This window comes from Hippocampus bargibanti, linkage group LG15 (genome assembly GCF_051943395.1).
Source record: "Hippocampus bargibanti isolate YZ-2025 linkage group LG15, ASM5194339v1, whole genome shotgun sequence".
NCBI lineage: Eukaryota > Metazoa > Chordata > Actinopteri > Syngnathiformes > Syngnathidae > Hippocampus > Hippocampus bargibanti.
The window spans coordinates 5851938-5873063 of record NC_142748.1 but is presented as its reverse complement, the minus strand read 5'-3'; the positions used below and the strand labels follow the sequence as shown (position 1 = coordinate 5873063).

The 21126-nt window shown below is 39.5% G+C and overlaps 1 protein-coding gene across 15 annotated transcripts in view; it reads left to right on the top strand.

The window, feature by feature from the left end:
- Window positions 1–21126, top strand: part of rbfox3a (RNA binding fox-1 homolog 3a) — a 216437-nt gene that overhangs the window by 36613 nt on the left and 158698 nt on the right. For all 15 annotated transcript variants that reach the window (XM_089015696.1, XM_089015695.1, XM_089015704.1 and 12 more), the window contains exon 3: window positions 17405–17454. Coding sequence is in view for 1 of the 15 variants with exons in the window: in XM_089015709.1 (XP_088871835.1) it covers window positions 17405–17454 (50 nt within the window). In the remaining 14 variants the exon portion in view is untranslated. The remainder of the gene's footprint in view (window positions 1–17404; window positions 17455–21126) is intronic.

The following is a 21126-nucleotide window of genomic DNA, read 5'->3' as shown; positions in this document are numbered from 1 at the left end:
GAAAGCAAATACTCTAAGATTTCTTACACTGCATTGAATGTGGATGTAATCCTAAAACTCAATATTCTGTGGGTCCTGGAATTCGAGTGACAAGGACAAAAACCCTGGCACTGGAGTGGACACATTTTTGCAAGTCTGGCAGTGAATGAGTTAACCGTTTTTTAACCCTTTCAGGGCCAACTGTTACCCCAGTGGGCAGATTATTATGGTCACAGGTTACAGGGTGCATAAAAAGGCTCAATTTCTCAATAATACGTGGCAAGGGCATGTTTTAAACAACTAAAATGGACGTTGTTTGCTTGCAGATAGCATGTCGCTTGCTCGATTCAAGATTTATTGTGCTGTCATGGGAAAGGGAGGGAACATGGTTTCTCTTGTGAAATGACACTCCGTATTTGCTGTCCAATCGGTTTGGAAACCGATGGGGAGAGCGTGCAAGTCACGCAGCAGCTTGGCGTTCGATTTAACTGTTTTCTTTTTTTATTATAAATGTTTATACTTTTTTAATTAACAAAGCTACCTTTCTCATCCACCATCATCCATTTTGAATGTGAGGCCAGGATATTCCAAATTGTTTTATGGAAATGATATTGCACTGTTCCTGCAGTCGCTCATTAATGTAAATTTAATCAATACATTTGATTTGACAAAGCGGAACAGCAACATTAAAATTTTCAGCTCAGACTTGGCCCTGTATGAAATTTCCCATTAACGTTGCTGTTGGCGACTCACTACTACCTACCTGTTCATTAGTGTTTGGGTAAGACGCTAATATATGGCGAGTGCCTTGGGATACTTCCCAGTGCTGGAGATTGGACGAGTGTGTGAAAACAAACACAAAAATAAATAAAATACAGAACACAGTTCAGAAATTATCCTCAGTTTCCACCATGGGGTTTACAGGTATTGAAATTAACGATTGGCCTTTTTGGTGATCAAGCCCAGCTGTTCAAAGTTGTTCGGAGATAGTTTTGGCCTCCGGAGGACCATGCGTAGTCCGCAGGCACTAAAGGGGCTTTGTGCTGATTATATGCCCGGCCAGGTGCTCTTTTGTGTGAGAGCGAAACGGGAGCAGGGAGGCCCTCAGATCCTGGTTGCGGGCAACAGTCGCAAGCTGAAAGGATAAGCTGCATTATCAACTGTGGACAGTGTTTATAAATGAAATAATTGCCATTTTTATACATTTGGATGAATCCTAAAAGAGGACCAACCTCCTTCTTCTCCCTGTTTGAGTCTTCAGCAAGTTTCCCTATCGCAAACCTGGACTCACAATGGAAATTTCCATTCACCATTCGTGTTGTCGCTTGAATCAAGCTTGTTTTTTGTACTCTTTGGTGAACAACATTCCTCCTGGATATTATTTTATAGGAAGGGGTGGATGAAGCCCCTATGCATTTTGATTTACGGTCCGATTAATATGATAAAAACACAACCTAGTACTGAACACGCTCAAGACGGTACAGATGATAGTGCACTTCAGGAAACATCCATCAGCACAGCTGCCTGTTCAACATCCCGTTCTAATCATTGTAGCGCCATGTCTATACTCTTTTGTACCACACTCTGCTAGATACTTTGCATGTTATCTCACGGTTGTTCCTGAGAGGTACCACAAGGAATTTGATTAGATTACATTAGATTAGCGTTTATTAGTGTCCTCCATACTTATTTGTCATGTCTTTTTTAATGATACTAGTGCAGTGTGTTCTACCGGAGACAAATTCCTTGTGTGTTGTATATAGTTGGCCAATAAAGATGATTCTGGTTCTGTAAAAAAAGATTATCTGGGGGGAAAAATGGTTCATGATGACCTTAGTAGAAACCAAATAAAGCAGCGAGATAAGGTTGATGGGGTCATATTTTGTTTACCCCTTTTTCTCGGCTTCCTTCATCCCCACTGGATGGGGGTGGGGGGTAGGTTGGATCAAACAGATGACAGTTTTATTAGTCGGAGGCAGATTTATTAGGTGATGCACTTGTTTTTTTTAAAGGACAGGACCACAATCACTCTTTTAGATTGTTGTATTGTTGTACCTCCTCGCTTCTCTCACCCTCCCTAAATATGGATCATAAAGTATTTATTTCTGAAAAAAGATGGCTAGATGGAATACATTTTTGTTGTTTCCCTTCTGAGCACATACGCAATCAAATGACTTTTACGCGATATGTTGAACTTGCACTCTGTTTGACCTACGCCATCATTTTGAGGTTTCAAACGTTTGTCCTTGAGACTCGATGTTCCGTATTGAATTTTGAAGCGACAAGCTAGTTGATAGTCGAGTGGGACCTCCCGCTATTAGACTTTCACGAAAATCCAGTCAAAATGAACGCGGCGTGGTTCCATCGCGTGACTCGACTGCTACCGGATATTCGTACGTAACATTCAAGGAACCTTTGTAGTTTGTTGACAAAGTGCAAGACGTCTCATTATCGCCAATGTGACGATGGCAAATGTTTCATGATTGCGTGATGAATCGTGTCAGGCCTTTTCACGCCCGCGCCCTCAAAAGCTCACTTGACAGGGCCTTGATGAAAGTCAAAGGGGGCGGGTGGGAGCAGGCAGTGACACCGTGGGTACAAAGAAGCCGGGTGTGCGAGGTGAAAGGCGTGGTAGGTGTAGGAATTTGGTAGAATTGGAAACGGAGCTGCTGTCTTTCAAAAAAAAAAAAAAAACATATAGGAAGATGCGCAGATGTATACCGTCTATTCAAGTAATTATGCATAGCTAATTGAATCAAGATCACAGGTCTCCATCAATTAGGTGGAAAACTGTGACAATGCTCTGACAGTAGTCTTCCACTTGTGTACACACACCAACACACAAACACACAGGTGCAGACGTGTTATTGTCTCTCCAGCCTTGTGGGATTCTAATCTGTCGCGGCCCAAACAGAAGCTGCATCCACAATATTCCGCGCCTGTGCAATAAATTGTCAACACATTAAAAATTAAATTGCACCTACAGGCTTTGGAAGCCATATGGGCGTTTCAACACCAAATCTGCGCGCAATTCTCACCCATTCACTCTTCCATGCAACATGTGACCCGATAAGCTGCCCGGTGTCGTGACCGCTGTACCCCGAAAGGGTTAATATACCTTACAACTTATTACAGATGCTCTTCTACTTACAAAAAAATCATGATACGAACATTCGAGTTACGAACAACGGTACATACAAACATTTCCAGTTGTACATGTACATATCTTAATACAGCATATATTTAATTTGTCAGTACAAACCAATACAGGTTACTACTACAAATCTTAAACATACTTATATAAACTTTAAACATACTTATATAAGCTTTAAACATACATTCCATACAAAATATAGCACTGAAGCAACTTACAAACAAACTCACCTTACGAAGGACCGTTCGGAACGTATCTCGTTTGTAAATTGGGGAGCGTCTGTAACTCATTCACTGCCAGACAATGTGCAAAAATGTGTCCACTCCAGTGCCAGTGTTTTTGTCATTGTCACTCGAATTCCAGGACCCACAGAATATTGAGTTTGAGGACTACATAAACATTCAATGCATTGTAAGAAACATTAGACTATTTTTTATGAGAAAAAAAGTGTTAATTCCTAAATTATAAGGGTGTGGAGTTATATGAGCTTGAAATGGGGGTGGCTGTACAAAATACAATACAATAGGCAAATGTCGCCCCTTCGTAGAAGCGAAAAACATTGCCAGAGGCCATGGCTAGCGCTTTATCGGCACCTAAACAAGAAAAAACAAATCCCGAACAAATTCGGGAATGGCGCTATACGGCATATTTTAAATTTCCGAATAAATTTTTGAATAGCAGTGAATGAGTTTAAATACATCTATTTGAATGCCAAAGATCAGTTGACGACAAAAGCAATTCTGTTCAAAGAGAAAAAAATAACGTTCTCCTTTATCGTCACCCCAGCCTCGGTCAATTAAAATGAATTTGCCTTTGGAGCTCATTCTGTGCCACTGGCAAAGATACAAACGAGTGCAACTAATCTCTTCACCATTAGCTTGTTGGGGCGCATCAAAAGAAACGAAATGAGTTGTACGCAGCATGTAGTATCAGACTGCCAGGAGCAATGATGTGATGCGCATTGAGGCGACTGTTCACTAACTGGGAATAATCCAGCAGTTTGGTGTCTTTTATCAGAGTACGTTTTATATGCAGATCTTAATATGTCAACATATGAAACGATCTCATAAAAGAAAAAAGTAACCCGAGACACACATGAATAGAAAATATCGTTCTTTTTCATGATTCTGTATAATTGGTGTCTTTCAGGTCATGATGAACTGTGAGTTGAAGAAAGTGACCTTTGAGTTTTCATCCTCTGCTTTTTTTCTACTATATTTAAGTTGCTCTCATTCCATCATCTCATCACGTTGCTCAAATGTTTTTGCGTGGTGAACGATTGCAGCTGTTTTTACCCAAAGGGAACTACAGTAAAGTCTCGTTATATCGATATCGATAGTACTGCTTATTACGATACTATTTCTATGAACGCAAGGAGAAAATTTACATGCCGCAGGATCGGATATATCGATAGTCCGGTTATATCGATATTTTTTCCGACTCCCGAGAATATCGATATAACGAGACTTTACTGTATGTGTCAAATTCTGCTATAAAAAATAATAGTGGTATGCACCAAATAGAAGCCTTTCATGGAAAAAAAATTGACTTCCGTTATAATATATTTTTTCTCGATATTTTAATCGATAAATGCACTTTATTTTGATTAATCTGTTAATTAATTAGTCTTCTTTTGTCTCACTAACATGCCAATGACGCATACTAAAACCTAAGACAATTTTATCTCATTCACTGCCATTCCAGAATTTATTCTGGAATTAAAAATATGACGTAGAGCGCTATTTCCGTATTTTTTCGGGTTTGGATTTTTCTTGCGGGGTTGCTGATAAAGTTGTTAAAGTTTAAATGTTTATGTGGTCCTAAAACTCAATATTCTGTGAGTCCTGCAATTTCAGTGAAAATGACAAAAACCCTGGCACCTAGAGTGGACACATTATTACACGTCTGACAGTGAACGAATTCACATACATCTTAACTTATCTTATTTATGATTTTCACTATTGCAAAATGTTGAGGTCAGTGTATGGCGACAGATATGTCAAAACACTGTCAACAATTGTTCAATAAAAAGCAATACACAGGGGATAAAAGTGCAACATCAACTTTAGCGATAACCATGGTGTTCTTTGCGTAACCTCGGCTCGTTGGACGGAGTGAGAAACTTTCCTTTTAATTTCAGTATACTCCCCCCCCCCTGTAATTCCACCGCCATCTTTAATTCACCCTCCGCGGTGCTTTCCCCTTCACTGGGTTTCACTCCATCACAGAGCTGATTGACTTTGAGAGGGTAAACCAACAATGAGGAGGGCACCTAGTGTCTCGGTGGGAAGCCGGGACACAGATTAGTTCCTCCTCTCTTGTTTTGGCTTCATTCAGCTCAGGCTTTCTTTGAAAGCAGCCAACAGTCTCATTTAGGAACACTCGCGCAAAGATTTGCTCGGCATCATTGTATCCATGCAGCTGTCAAGCAATTTGGAATCTGCTTGTATGGTCATTGCCCCATGGACCTCTTTCATGGAAGAACCGTACAGGTTACTTTGGACTCATTTACAAATTCCAACAATGAGAACAAAAGAAAAGACAGACAAATGCATTTTCTATCGTCCTATCAGAAATATCTGATGATTGAACGATTCTTCCATTCATTAGCTTGTTTACTTCTTTATTTACTTGTTCATTAATGTATTAAGTTATTTATATGTTTGTCTGATAATTTATTTATGACGAACAACACCAACCAAGAATAGAGTTAAATGTCCAAACTTGAAACCGGGCAAATGTCTCCAACGGGGCCAAGAGCACCAAAATTGGTTGATGATTGATGCGGCTCCGACCTATTAAATACATTGCCTCTCGTTGTCGCAAACAATAATGTCATCCCAATATTTGTCTTCCTTCCCAGATTACAGCTCACAAATGTCACTTGCCAACAACCGTAAAGCTTGTGAGCCTTTGCGGTCACGCTTGTAAACCGTTTTGACCTGATTGGACCCGATCTCCCAAGCGGACATTGATCCCAATTGGCACTTGGCAAAGCCCGCTCAGTTTGTCACCCCGCTCTGACAACGCCTTTGGTATTTATTTGCATGTTGGTTTTTTTGTCTCCGGAAGTGAACTTGAGGTCTTTGACATAAATCACGCGGAGAGGTTTTTGGATAGCGGATGTCACACGAGCTCTTAGGGGATGACAGTGTATCAGCTTGACTGCCATTTCAGATAATGTTACATCGCGTTACGTTGCCGAAGCAGCGCTGATTTGCCTCGAGCCTCGACGGGTCGACATTAAGATGTTACCTTTCACCAAAGCCTCTCTTATTGTTGTAACGTCATTATCGAATAAGTCCTTTGCAATACAGACGCTCCCCAACTTACAAACAAGATACGTTCCGAGCAGTTGTTCGTAAGGTGAATTTGTTTCTAAGTTGCTTTAGTGTTATATTGTGAAAGCAAGGTATGACTACGGCTTATATAAGTATGTTTAAGGCTTGTATAAGTATCGGTGTGCACTGAAAAATGAATATTTAATAAAATGTATGATCTATAAAGGTATGTACATGTACAATTGTAGAGAATACTATATGTTACCACAAAAATGTTCGTATGTACCATTGTTCGTAACTCGAATGTTCGTAAGTAGGGGAGCACGTATATAGAAGGGGGTGATAACAAGCAGGAGAGGTATATTCATCCTTTGCATTTGTCTGCTCTTTTCGATATTCGTCAGTGAGCATACTGCGGATGAATGTGACACATTTTCTAGGGCGAGATGAACTTTTGAATGCGCACCCAAGAAAAGACTGCAAGCTTTCCGCAGTGGATATGTTTGCTTTGACATCAGTCAAGCGCACGGGAGGCCGAAAGAGACGATCCATGATGTCTCTCAGCGGAAAGGAAAGAACATGCCTCAGGTGCGAGGTGTGCCAGGCAAGCTAAATCTCTTAACCCTGGTCTCTGAGGTATTATCACCCTCTAAATCCGTCCACCGCCCCCTCAGCCCCTCCCCCCTTACACCCTAAAGCTTCACACCCACCGTTTTTTTATTCCCTTGAGCAACAACATAGTCATCTCCTCGGAACGGAGTTTGAAGGTGAAGATAACGAGGCTAGTGTGGCATCATCTTGTCGGATCATCGTGTTTTCCACGACACGCTCTCGCCTTCTTTTTGCCATGCACGCATGCACGGCCTCAGAAAGCCTTCTAGGCCTCCGCAGAGTGCTATCGGAGCCTAATTAATGGTGGCTGCAGTTATGTTTTATGATAGAACATAATCAGGCTCTAATTAGTTTGAAATGGGGCTCACAGGTCTGATTTATGACCAGTTAGGGTGATCGCTGGGGAGTGATTGAAGAGCGGACTTTTCCATCCTACGCACTCCAGCCTTCATTATGTGAAAGTGTGCTGTCATTACAGCACACTGCAATATCTCATTTGGGTCAATACTGTATATATTTTATATATTTACAGTAAAGTCTCGTTATATCGAAACAAATTCAAGGTGTGTCCGACAAACTTGGCGATATAAGATGATTCTGACTATTCGATATATATATATATATATTTGCATGTATATTTACAGTAAAGTCTCGTTATATCGATGCATAGAAAAAGTATCGATATAACCGGGACTATCGTTATATCCGATATCGATATAACGAGACTTTACTGTATATATATATATATATATATATATATATATATATATATATATATATATATATATATATATATATATATATATATTCCCCTCGTGTGGTTGTTTAAGTCATCGTAGGTCATTAATGGTCAACTAGTGACCAGTTTTTCTTGTATTTTCCCTTGTGATGGGAGTCTTTTTTTTGTTTTGCAATTTAATGATATTTAAGACTTTTCATAATGCGTCAAAAATTTTGTTCGGGAAAAAGAAATGAGTTCTTGCACTGAATGTTGATTGACTGTTCAGCAGTTTTGTGCCATCCTTGAAAAATAATTTACAAGCAAGACCACCTCTGTGTTTAACTCATTCACTGCCAGACGTGCAAAAAATTTCCACTCCAGTGCCAGGGTTTTTGTCATTGTGACTCGAATTCCAGGACCCATAGAATAGTGAGTTTTAGGACTACATAAACATTCAATACAGTGTTAGAAACCTTAGACTCTCTTCTTTCATCAGAAAAAAAATAGTTCATTCCCAAATTATATGGGTCTGGAGTTATAGTTTTATATATTATAAAACCAAAACAGTGGTATATGATCACCGCCCTATGTGCTACCATTAAAAGAAAAAAGAAAAGCCTTTTTGTTTATACATTCCGAACTTTATTTGTTACCATTTCGATCTAACAACTGCCAAAGTTGTCAAAGTTTGAAGAGCCTCGGTGTAAAGAAAAAAAAAACATCCCTATATACTCACGATAACCCAACATGCGTGTTAGGGATGCAAACCCCGCCACATCATTATCCCGTTCTCATTTCCAGATATCAAGCAGTGATGCCCACAGGACAGGAAAAAAAGGGATTGGGTAGAGTGCTTGAACAGAAGGGATCTTGCAGAGAAGCAGGACATTGTGCGTTTGATGGTAAAGGATGAAGGAAGTTTGACAGAGAAACACAGGGGAATTGGCATATATTGTTCATTTTCCAGCATGTCTGTGACGGCGCAAAAAATGTTCTTTATTTTTTTGTGGTACCACCATATCTGACACTTTATTCAGGGGCCTCGTCTCAAGGCTAAAACAGTGAATGAATGCTAAAGTAATACTTTTACATAGATATAATTCTTCTTAATGTAGAACATAGAATCGCACAGTTCATGCATAAATCATCATGTTTTTTAAGTGTTATATATCTTTATGATTAATTATTTTTACACAAATGTACAAAAAATAATGCCAACTTAGTTTTGGAGCTCGATTGAATCCAATATCATTTCTATTCATTTCAATGGTAAATATGACTTTATATCATTCGCTGCAAAAATGTGTCTACTCCAGTGCCAGAGTTTTTTGTCATTGGACCAACAGAATATTGAGTTTTAGGACTATAGAAACATTAAATGCAGCGGAAGAAACCTTAGCCTCTCTTCTTTCATCAGAAAAAAAATGTTAATTCCTAAGTTATATGGGTTTGGAGTTATCTGAACTTGAAATACAAAATACAATACAATAGACAAATGTCGCCCCCTCGTAGAAGGGAAAAACATTGCCAGAGGTCTGACCAGCGCTTTATCGGCACCCCCCACATGAAAAACTAAAACCCAAACAAATTCGTGAATGGCGCTCCATGTCATGCTTTTTAATTCCTGAATTAATTCGGGAATGGCAGAGAATGAGTCCATTTACAAACGGTCCTATGGAACCATTCCATTTTTGAGCTTCCACTGTCCATTGTGCTATATGCACCAATGAATAAGAAAAAAAAACACATCATTTTTTATATCTTCTCTAAGGACTTCATAATAGCAAAATAACATCAACCTCAAACAACAAATCTCTGCGTGGAGCCACTCGGCGTGATTGATGCACAACAACGGTCCAACTCATGGAAATTTGGACTCATTTTGCAATCTCATCACGGTTATGGCGCCCTCGGGCGAGACACTTGTCACTCAGATATCCTCGTCGTAACATTTGCCGATGCATATTTTTGTAGTGTGTTGCATGTTCAAACTAATGACTATGTCCTGTGGATTTTCCTTCAGGGAGGAATATGTTTTTGTTTTTGCTCGTCGGGTACTCAACTTGAAGATCCATCACAACAAATATTTTCTTCCGACGACACATCTCGTCCGATCATGCTCTCCTCTTTAACCCTTTCATGCACCCTGCAACCTGAAAATACGCTAAACTATCCACTTTTGTAACAGTTGTCCCACAAAGGGGTTTTAAAAAATGGTGGTTAAGTTTTGAATTGGACCGATGTGAAGTCTGACTTACTGAGAGAGCTCAAATTCACTTTGTATCTTTTACTTAGCACGTCACAGATCCTCAAAATGAGGCTTTGCGGGTAAATCAATATCATCATATTTTCTTTCGACTCAAGACTGCCAGTCCGTGTCATTGATTTTGACTAATCACCCTCATATTTTTTTTTCCTTTCCCCCCCAAGACAAAAAACAGTTACCTCAGGGCTTTTATGTTGCTGTGCGTAAACATTCAAATTCATTTATTCAGAAAGGAAAAGTTATGCCGCAACTTAGCAAGGGTAAGCAAGTCTTCCCGGGAAAAAAAAACCCATGAGTTGTTATAATTATTTGATTAATGGTTTATTTAAGCCTTCTGTTGAACAAAACCAAACCTCTTTTTAATTGTGGATCAGCGCATGAAGAGCTTCAGTCCTTGGTGTTCCAATAATGTGGCGTAATTGAATCGCAATCTGTCACAGCGACAGCTGTGAGGCACCAGACGCTCCGAGGCTCGCATTTAAGGTTAATTAATGGACGGCTTCATTTCTCTAATTGCGTGTTCCCAGATAACGAGATTGGAGTTGAGACAATTATCTCCTTGCTCTTGAAATCCTATTTCTCTGCAATGGATATTTTTAACACCACCCTCTCTCGCCCACCCCTCCCAAACCCTCACTTACACTTTGAGGTCAGATTAGATTTGCGGAGGCCAGTCGGGATTGATGACATCGAGATGGAATCAAATTGTAGAGTCAGAGTAGGTGTATTTTTTCTTTAACTCATTCACTGCCATTCAGGAATTTATTCGGGAATTGAAAATATGACAGAGTGTCATTCCCAAATTTGTTCGGGGGTTGTTTTTTCATGCATGGGTGTCGATAAAACGCTGGTCAGACCTCTGTTAATATTTTTCCCCTTCCACAAGGGGGCATAATTTCCCAGCTGCTCTCATTTCAAGCTCGTATAACTCCATTCCCAATAATTTTAAATTCTGTGGGTCCTGGAATTTCAAGTGATAATGACAAAAACCCTGGCACTGGAGTGGTGTCAAACTCATTTTTATCGCGAGCCATTTCAGAGTTACAACTTCCATTGGAGGACTGGTGCAAAATCTCAACGTTAGTTATTACCGATGATAAATTGTAATTCCAGTTCAGATTTCAGCAAGAACCATGTTCGTTGATATACAGGATTTGCTCCTAGGGGCCACATAAAATGACATAGGGGACCAGATCTGGCCCCTGGGCCTTAACTTTGACACTGTGCTCGAGGATAGTGTTGGGAAAGGACAAAAAAGGTGGTTTTCATTCAAGGACAGGTGAGAATTAAAGCATTTAAAGGGCTTGTTAGGACTTGATAGCATCAGATGCCGAGGAGCAGCCTTGAGCTAACAAGAAGTGAAAAAAACAGAGGCTGAAGTAACTGACCTGAAAAAGAAGCAATTCTTGGGCTAATAGGAAAGCACAGAGAGAAGTCGGTTCACACGGGAGGAAGTAACAATTGAATCAAGTTGTGACAAGTCTTTTTTTGATTTGCATATCTTTGGCCGAGTGATTTAGGATGTCAGATTAGAGGCTAACTTTTTTTTTGGGGGGGTGGGGGGCTACAATGACACTCAGGTCTGCGAATCAACTTCTCATATGTTTCCTGGGGTTGACGGCACCATTAGGTACCACTCTCGCAGTCAATCAGTCACAATTACCACCTCATCGCAAACCCGGTTGGCTTTTCTTCAAAACGCAGTCTGCCTGGCAAAAAAAAACAACTCGAATAATCTGCGTAATCATTCAGTGGATTTCAAAAACTTACTCCAACTGTCATGTTTGCTGTGTAAACTTCATTTTGCTTGGAGATTCTCAGAATTCTGAGATTAGAGTCCGAATACTCTCTTTAAAGTCAGAATTTGAGATCTACTCCAACCAAATGAACAAATGAAGCGGTCTCACTCCCCCAATCTTTTCCTGTCTGCAAATCACCCACTGCGGGATTTCACACAGACCACCAACCTGACAAAACTCTCATGGATCTATCTATCTATCTATCTATCTATCTATCTATCTATCTATCTATCTATCTATCTATCTATCTATCTATCTATCTATCTATCTATCTATCTATCTATCTATCTATCTATCTATCTATCTATCTATATATATTCCCCCTCTTCCCCCTGCCATTGGTTATTTATTTACCACAGTTCCGATTCACTTTCCCGGAGGTATCGAGACAATTCCATCCTGTCAGATTTATGTGGTTAACCGGCGATGGGGGCAGCAGAGTTTGACAGGATGCATGTCGGGAGGGTAATGAGGCTGTTGCAAAAATGTTATTAAGGGGGCTTACGAAGGCATTTTTGGAGCTTCTGTAAAGTTTGGAAAACCACAAAGGACAACCGTAGTTTTGAAGTGGAGTGGGGAGATAGGAGGGTTATATATGGTGATGACTTTGTTTTCCATTGTTTTTCTCAACTCGGTACCTTATTTCAAATGTATGTGACTTCAATTTCAGCTCCGAGACTGAATCTGCAAGTCAAAAGTGCTCGGTTCAAGGATACGCTCCATATGGTTATAAATACGGTATTGTGATTTATTTCCTTTTTGGAGAATATATAACACCAAACAACAAAATCCAGCCATTTTTTAGATCATGTTTGCAGTTTCTGTCAACTCAAAATGACATCACTGTACCAAATAGTCTGGCGAAATGCAGTTGCATTCAAAATGGGAAGGCGAAGGAAAAACCCAGATGTTGAATCTAAGGCAGGGAGAAAAACACTTTCGGCGGGTGACAATCCAATTTTCTCCAATCACCGCGATTGGCATTGAGCGAGCTAAATAAAGATAGATTGTTTGTCTGTTATCCCACTCCAGTGTGTAGCCAGCACCCAAATGTAAAGTGACACCCCAACCCTAACGTCCTCAAGTCAGCTTTTCTTCTTAAACTGCGTCTCTATAATGGCAGATTTTGTCACTGTTGCTCAAAAGTACAACTGCTTCGCCTAACAAGGAAGCAAAAGTCACTTCCACATACCCCGCAATACCCCAATGCGCCAGATTAGCAACGGGCTATTAGTTATTGGCGTTTGCCATCATTCATGTTTGAAAGAATAGCTCCGTTCACGCACTCGTCCGTCCCCGTCTTCCATTTTCTCGGGCCAGTCACTTGATTTCGGAGCAGGTAATCACAGAATGACAAGTTGTGGCCCGCTCTGATTGACGATACCACCGTGCCCGGAAAGTTAAAAATGGAAAAGTGATAAACAAGACAGAGGGAGCGCTCTTCAAATATCGCCGCGTGGAGGTAGAGGAGATACAGTTTGTGGCTTAGGACAAGATTGTGATGAAAAAAAATACATGTTTGTTATATATTAGAACAAGGCAGAAACAGAGATTGGAGTTTTTTTTTCTTCCTCTGACATGACCAGCTGCATAATGGGACGCGCTAGCATATGTGAAACACAGTTTACAATTTCTGAGCTACAGTCAACACCTTTTTTTGTCTTTTTTAAACTATTTTCTGTTGCTGTTTCTGACTCTTTCTGATTCATATTTTTTGGACAGTTGCTTTTGTCATCTCAGCTTTGCTTCAAAATAGCATTCATTTACGCAATTGTTTTTTGTCTACTTCTTTCATTCCTTTTATCACCCTTTCATAATTTTGCAGCTGGGAAATGGAAATTAAAATAAAAGTCAATCCAATCCAATCTAATACGTTCAAGGATGGAAAGAGTTTCCGTGGGAAGGAGTGGGCCAAAATTCTTCCTTGGGGATCTACTTTTTGACAAAGAACGCTGCAACACGATAAAATCTCAGGGTCACTTTCAAACTCAACGCCGGTGCTGATTGCTCAACATTGGGTGCAAGTATGCTTTTCAAATACCATAATACCAATAGCATGGGGTTCAAAGACAACTGAACACAGCTCACAGGAGAAAATGAGCCGAACCAACAATACTTGACTGAATATGAAAGCAACAATAAGACAATAACTGCATACAGTATATTACGCTGAATGCCAACATCCCAATAAGAGACCGTAACCACCAACTCGCTCATTCTCTTCATCCATACGTGTGACGCAGGGCGACAAATCCACCGTGGTGCTATCTCAGCTGGACCAACTGGAGGCTTTGACTGCACTGACAACAGAATCCCTCCTACTAATGTTCTCATTGTAGCGTACTTCTGGCTGCCTCCTCCACTTCACACTCCTACCGTATGGTTACAACTATAGAAATAGCAGGGTTTTTCTTTTTTTTTCTCCCTCTGTGCTAATCCGACCGGAGAGGATTAGGGCCAATGAAGAAAAAATAAATAAAGTTGGCAATATTCTCACTTTAATCTTAGGATTCTGACTTTAATCTCACAATTCTGATTTTAAAGTGAGAATGAAATAGTGGGAATGTGGACTTCAATTTCACAATTCTGACTTTGATGCATTCAATGCCATTCGTGAATTAGTTTGGGTTTGGGTTTTTCCTGCTGGGGTGCCAATAAAACGCTGGCCAGACCTCTGGTAATGTTTTTTTCCCTTCCACAAGGGGGCTGCATTTTCCTTTTTTCCCCATGTTAGCGCTTTGTTCCAGCCTCAGCTGTTATTAAACCGCCTTATAAACCAATATCGCATTGCATTTTGGACAGCCACCCTCATTTCAAGCTCATATAACTCCAAACCCATATAATTTAGGAATTATCTCTTTATTTTTGATGAAAGAAGAAAGTCTAAGGTTTCTTACGCTGCATTGAATGTTGATGTAGTCCTAAAACTCAATATTCTGTGGGTTCTGGAATTCGTGAGACAATGACAAAAACCCTGGCACTGGAGTGGACACTTTTGTTTGCAAATGTCTGGCAGTGAATGGGTTAATGGCTACACACAAACTGAAGTTGGCCAAATGGTTGGTTAGGGGTCAGAAGAATCAATAGAATTATTAATTATTACTATAATTGCGCACTGGAAGCAAGAAAAGGCTAATAAAAATATTTATTATTTATTTTTTTAGCAGTCATTCTGTGCTTGGATTTAAAAAAGTGACCATTCGCAGCAATTACTTGAATGACTTTGAAAAAAAAAATGCATTCCAGAGGAGGGCAAGGGTAAAGTGAGACCTCGTCGGCAGCGTGAACGGAACTATCCAAATTGAATAGCTTTAGACAACTCATCACGGGAAATGGTCATTTCATGCAATCGTTTGAAATATTAAAGACTGGCTGGTCGTAAAACCGAATTAAAACATAATAGTGTCGTGAAAAAGTAGTTGGCCTCTTCTCAAATTCCGACGAAATGTTCTTTCATTTTTAAATGGTGATTTCATGGATTAAGAAAATAACTATTCCGAACCTACATGGCCTTTGGTAACAACTTTCAAAATGAACTGTTTTCGATAACTGCAAATTATTCTTTCACATCTCTTCGGGGATCTTTTGTTCCAGTCTTCCTTGCAAAAATGGACACACCCACATAACAACTTTAATAGCACAACAGATCCTGCATTGGAAGTGAGAGTTCACCCAAGGTAAAAGGCCCACCCTTTATGAATCCTCGCTAGTTGTGAATCTGCCGGTTTTTTTTATTGTTATTTCATACCAGCTAGTAAAACAACCATTAAATTGCTGCACCTGTTCCGGTTATGATGAGCAATAACCAGATGGTTGGACCGTCCACTGTCAAGGTTGCCATTCGGACTAGCAGCGACGCTCTTCTGCTGATTACTGCAGAGTAAATGTAATCGCAAAAAGGTGGCTGGTTGATGACCGCTGATGTAGGACAACGTGAAATGCTGATTGCGTAAGAAAGAGCGTGTGTATAAAACATAAGATGTTGTCTTTTTGCACGCCCAGTGTGCGGCTGTAGGAACACGTAGAACCTGAAAAAAAGTTAATCCCAAAATTATATGGGTCTGGAGTTACATGAGCTTGAAATGAGGGTGGCTGTCCAAAATACAATGCAATGCATACATTTTGGTTTATATAGTTGAAACTGGATCAAAGAGCTAACATGGAAAGAATGGAAATGCTGCCCCCCTTGTGGAAAAGAAAAAAATATTGCCAGAATATTGCCTGCACTTTATCGGCACCCAAGCATGAGAAAAACAAAACATAAACCAATTCCGGAATGGCACTCTGTCACGTTTTCAATTCCTGAATAAATTTGTGAATGGCAGTGAATAAGTTAAACTTGATCAATGCATTGATGACCATTTTTTATGTTTTTTTTCATTCAAAATTCATTATTTACTTATATATGGAATAAAAACATACACTATACACACAATACAATAGCACTGCAGTTCAGAACATCATATTGGATAGCATTCATTTTCATAAATACGTATGTCCTGATAATGATTTCCGATGAAGGTTGCGGTAAAAACAATGGGGGGGGGGGGTGTCTCGTGAGAGGAATGTGGCAATGGCACTCACCTTGACATCAAGAATATTTACTTGACAAAAGTGGGACTCACAGTCATGATTTGACTCTGGATTACCATTCATGTGATGTGGTTAGTTTTGGAGAAAGTTTACAGTACCTCAAGGGTACTATTCGTGCCCTGTATAATTTTAGTTAGCACAACAAACATATACCTGTATATATAAATGTATTTAGATATGTTTTTTTGGAGATAGACCCAACAAGAAATGGATGTTTGCATCGTTGTGGGCGGGAACACACCCAACTTGATTCCCTCACCCACCTTGATATCGTGTAGCATACAAAGATATGTCGTTTAAAAGCATAATGAACACACCACAAGTCAATTATTCTCACCAACTCTAAAATGTCAGAAAACTAATAGAATTTTTAAGTACTCGCATAGTTATGTCATTGACCTGAGCGTGACTAGGAAGTTTGCAGCATGAAGTCCGTTAAACCGTTTTCCTGATGGCTTTTTCTCATTAGTATTTCAAAATGCCTTCCTTTGCAATTAGTTTCAGAAAGTAATTGGCCTGACTGCGGGAAAGGACAAGAAGAAAATAAAAATCCGAGAAGATATGGCAGTAATATTTATATGGCAATTATTTAAAAAGCAATGCACTTCACTTTAAATGTATGAGTGATTTGCCGAAAGTACAGTGGGATCTTAAGACCTTGAGAAAATAAAACATATATCTCAGATGAATTAATCAAAATCTCATGGGTGGAAAGTTACTCAGAAGTGGAACATTATAATTCAGAAACGGACTTTCAGGAAATGAATGAATAACTTAGTTTGGTAACGTGCATTTGTATTACAGTGAATATACTCACAACAATTGAAGGGAATTTGATATTTCCGATGTTTGACAGGATTTTCGCCACTTTAATATATATATTTTTTAAACTTACACGACTGTGACAATTTTCTGGTTGTGTTTGTATAAATAAACACGACAATGCATGATGTATTTAGTAGGACACTCTCACACTTCATTTTTTTGTGTGTCTGATAGGTTTTTATTAAATGAAGACACAGACCTCTCCATCTCCCTGACATCATTCAGTAAGTCCTCTCAAGTCTGCGTTTTTTTTTTTCCTCCATATATTTTTACATTGCTGTTTTCAGACTTTGATCGAACTTGGTACCTATGATCTTGCAGTATGTTACTTCAACGCCATCAAGAATTAGAAAGGATCTGTTCAAGTCAGGGTTGGTTTGACTAAGCTGAGGCAGATATTTTTCAATAGGGCGGGCAGAGTGACATAACGATTCTTTTTTTCTGTGTGCCTTCCAATCAAAATTTCCTTCTCATATGATAATGAACTCTCAACTATATGGTAAGTAGTTATCGAGGGGACAACAGAGGGCCCGGAGTATTTCTTCTCAAAGAATGTATCTGGCCTTGACATCTGTCCAAGTAATTTATTTTGCAATGTTTTTTTTAGTTTTTTTTTAATTATCTTTTCATTCTCTGGCTAACCTTGAAATGAATGGCCCTTTCCCTCATTAGCGAGAGTGGAACCATGGGGTTGTATTGAACACAGCCTGAAGTCACGACGCTCAAATAAACCAAACCCTATTAATTTCAGGTCTTTGAGCTGCTGCTGTGTAGGGAATTGAGCCACGTTTCAAAAAGTCTTCCAATGTGCTTTACATAGTGTGTCATAAAAAAAAGCCTCAAACTTAAAATATGTTCTGAGCAGTATGGGGTCTTTTGCTTCCACCGTGATACATTTTGAGCTTGCAGTTTGCTCATTGCCTTGATATGCTCTTTTTGACACCCATGGAGACGCAGCGCTGTAGCATAGCATAGGCCAGATGAATGTGTAAACTCAAATCAGCTACTCGTATGTGTTTTATAAAATACTCAACATGCGTAGGATTCTCCGGTTTTAGTCATTTTTGACCAATCACAATGAAAATAGCGAGAACGGGAATAAAAACGGCGCCACCAAGCGTTTTTTTTTTGCCATTTTGAAACTCTACTTTTCATGCCACAAGTGATTGATAATCACCTTTGAGGGGTCATTTCCATTCATGTAACTGTTCTACAATTTATAGTCAATTCAAATAAGCATATCCATTGTTCATATCTTGAATGTGAACGTTGAAGCAGCTCTTCGTCGGTTGGAATTTTTAAACTTGTGAGTAGCTAAATGAACCGCAAGCCTTCGTTAAAAGGTTTCTTCAAGAGATCTCTCTTGTAGATAACTATTTCAAAAGCCATATGTCATACCGGCACTGCATGTGTTTCTATTTTGCCGAGACATAAAACGCACTTCACCATCAACACCGTGTGCGATGGTTGCAGCACGAAATGGATTGAGAGAGAGAAAAAAAGTGGAACTAACCAGCAAATAACCTTTGACACTGAGATAATTAAACAGACGTGGATCGAGACGGAAAGTGATAAAATCCAGGCAAGAGGTCATCAGAGTTGGGTACAAATTATGTGTGTTTGTGCCTCTAACAAGGCATGATGTAACACTGCAAAACGGCATCATGGAACTCATTTTTTGTGTAGGGGGGATTAATTGGGGTGTTAAAATCCTATTTATTTATTTGTATGTGTAAATAGTACGAGGTGGGTCTCCTCTGTCTCAATTTTAAGTATTTTTGTAATCGGGAATAATAATCCCATAGGAAAATCCACCAACAGGCATGGGAGCTATCCATGGTGCTGAAACTGGCTTCTCTGATTGTCACTCTTCAGACACCGGAATAAGCGACACGATGACAAATAAATAAATCATAACTGCTTAGATTCTGCTCTGTGTGTGACTACAGGCAGAAAATCCGGGATTTGTGTCTTGTTGTCTGCTTTGTTCAGTCAAAGACGCTTTGGAAAGTTTTTCTGTAGTTCGCCACATGGCTTCTTGAAATTATTTGAGTAATGGTAACACTCGTTGGTTGTTTTTGGATGAGGAGATCCGTGTTCATACAACTTAGTTGGCCAATGGTTTAGTTTTTCGGTGTTCAAACTTGTATTCTATTTATTTTTTGAGCAGGTGTGGGATATCACAAAGCTATTGATCTATCTTTTAGGCTTCTCCCAACCTGTCTGCAGTATACACTGGTTTCCTTTTCTCACCCATCCCTCTTTTCTTCTGCCTTATCCGTCTCACTCGCTCCTCACTTTGGCTCTCATCTGTTCGCCATTTTATTGCCGGTCTAGCCTCCGCAGCGAAATTTCTTTATGGTAATGAAGCAAAGCCAGTAGTGCCAGTGTTGACGCTGCAGGATACATTTGAAAACACTTAACTCTTCCAGGGGGAAGTCAGGCGTTGTGCACTCAGCCTCACTTTTTTTTACTTCCCGCCCCAAATCGAGCCAATCATCGCAAAACACATTTGGGACATTGATTGGCTTGAAGACACAAGTGGAGTGGGAGGCTTCATGAAAGAAGATGCTGCATCGCCCATTTTGACATTCTTAACTGTAATGCAGGCGTAAAAATAAGTCAACCACTGTTTATGTGTGCTTAAAAGCTATCAAATGTGCACTTACCTGAAAAGTCATTTTTCTATAATGCCTGTTTTGATTTGTTCTTTTTTTTTCTTTTTGTGGGCGGTGTGGGTGTTTAATTAGGGCGCACGGGAATGGCGCTGTGTGATAGACAGGAACAAAGCCAGTGGAAGCAGAAGAGAACAAATATAAAGACGGAGACAGGAAGCTAATAATGTGTGAGAAAGTGGTTGATTAACATTTGCCCGGAAAACCCACTCAAAAAAAAGTGCATTACCTAAAGCTGGAGGCTTTCCCCCAGAGAGAGCGAAAGAGAGAGTGGAAAAGGAGTGAGTAGAGCCTGTAAACAACCCACCCTCATTCGATTCATGAGTTAAGTAACATCAGTAAAAAAAATAACTAAGTAAAAGAGGAAAAAATACTCCACATTAACCTTCACATCATTTCAAAAATATTTTAGGTGAGTGTGCTAAATTCAAGATATTTATAAAAATCATTTACTCTTCAAATTGCCACACAAAGAACATACAGAATTAAATCATTATTCATCCATAGGCAGATACACAACAATTAATAAGGTGAGTCATCATTTCATAACATGGGAGATCACTTGATTACATCCACACAAACAGTGGCAGAACATCCTTGCTCCACACGGGGAAGGCTTAGTCTTTATTGATTTCTTCACAACGGAGCAAGTGTCTCTCCAGAGAAAAAAAATGAGGATAAAAAGTATTCCTCAAGCATGTTGATTACTCACGAATGAATTTTTGGGAGATTGGATGTTGATCTTACTGGTTAATTTCCTTATACACTCAAAGGAAAGAAACAAATCTATTTCAACATCACTTTTGCAGTACTCAAATTTTACAATCTTCCCCTTTTCACCTTTCAACTTGTCAGTTTTTTTCAAAGGCCCGAATCTTCAAAGAAGAAAGACCAACATGAATGAACCGATTAACTCAGGACCTTATTCAGGAATTGATAATATGCCATTGAACGCCATTCGCGAATTTGTTAGGGTTTAGTTTTTTTCATGCTTGGGTGCCGATAAAGCGCTGGTCATGGCCTCTGACAATGTTTTTTCTTTTCCACAAGGAGGCAGCATTTCCCTTTTTTCCATGTTAGTGCTTTGTTCCAGATTCAGCTGTTGTTACAGCGCTATATAAACCAATATCTATGTATTGCATTGTATTTTGGACATTCACCCTCATTTCAATCTAAGATAACTCCACACCCATATAATTTAGGAATTAACTCTTTTGTTCT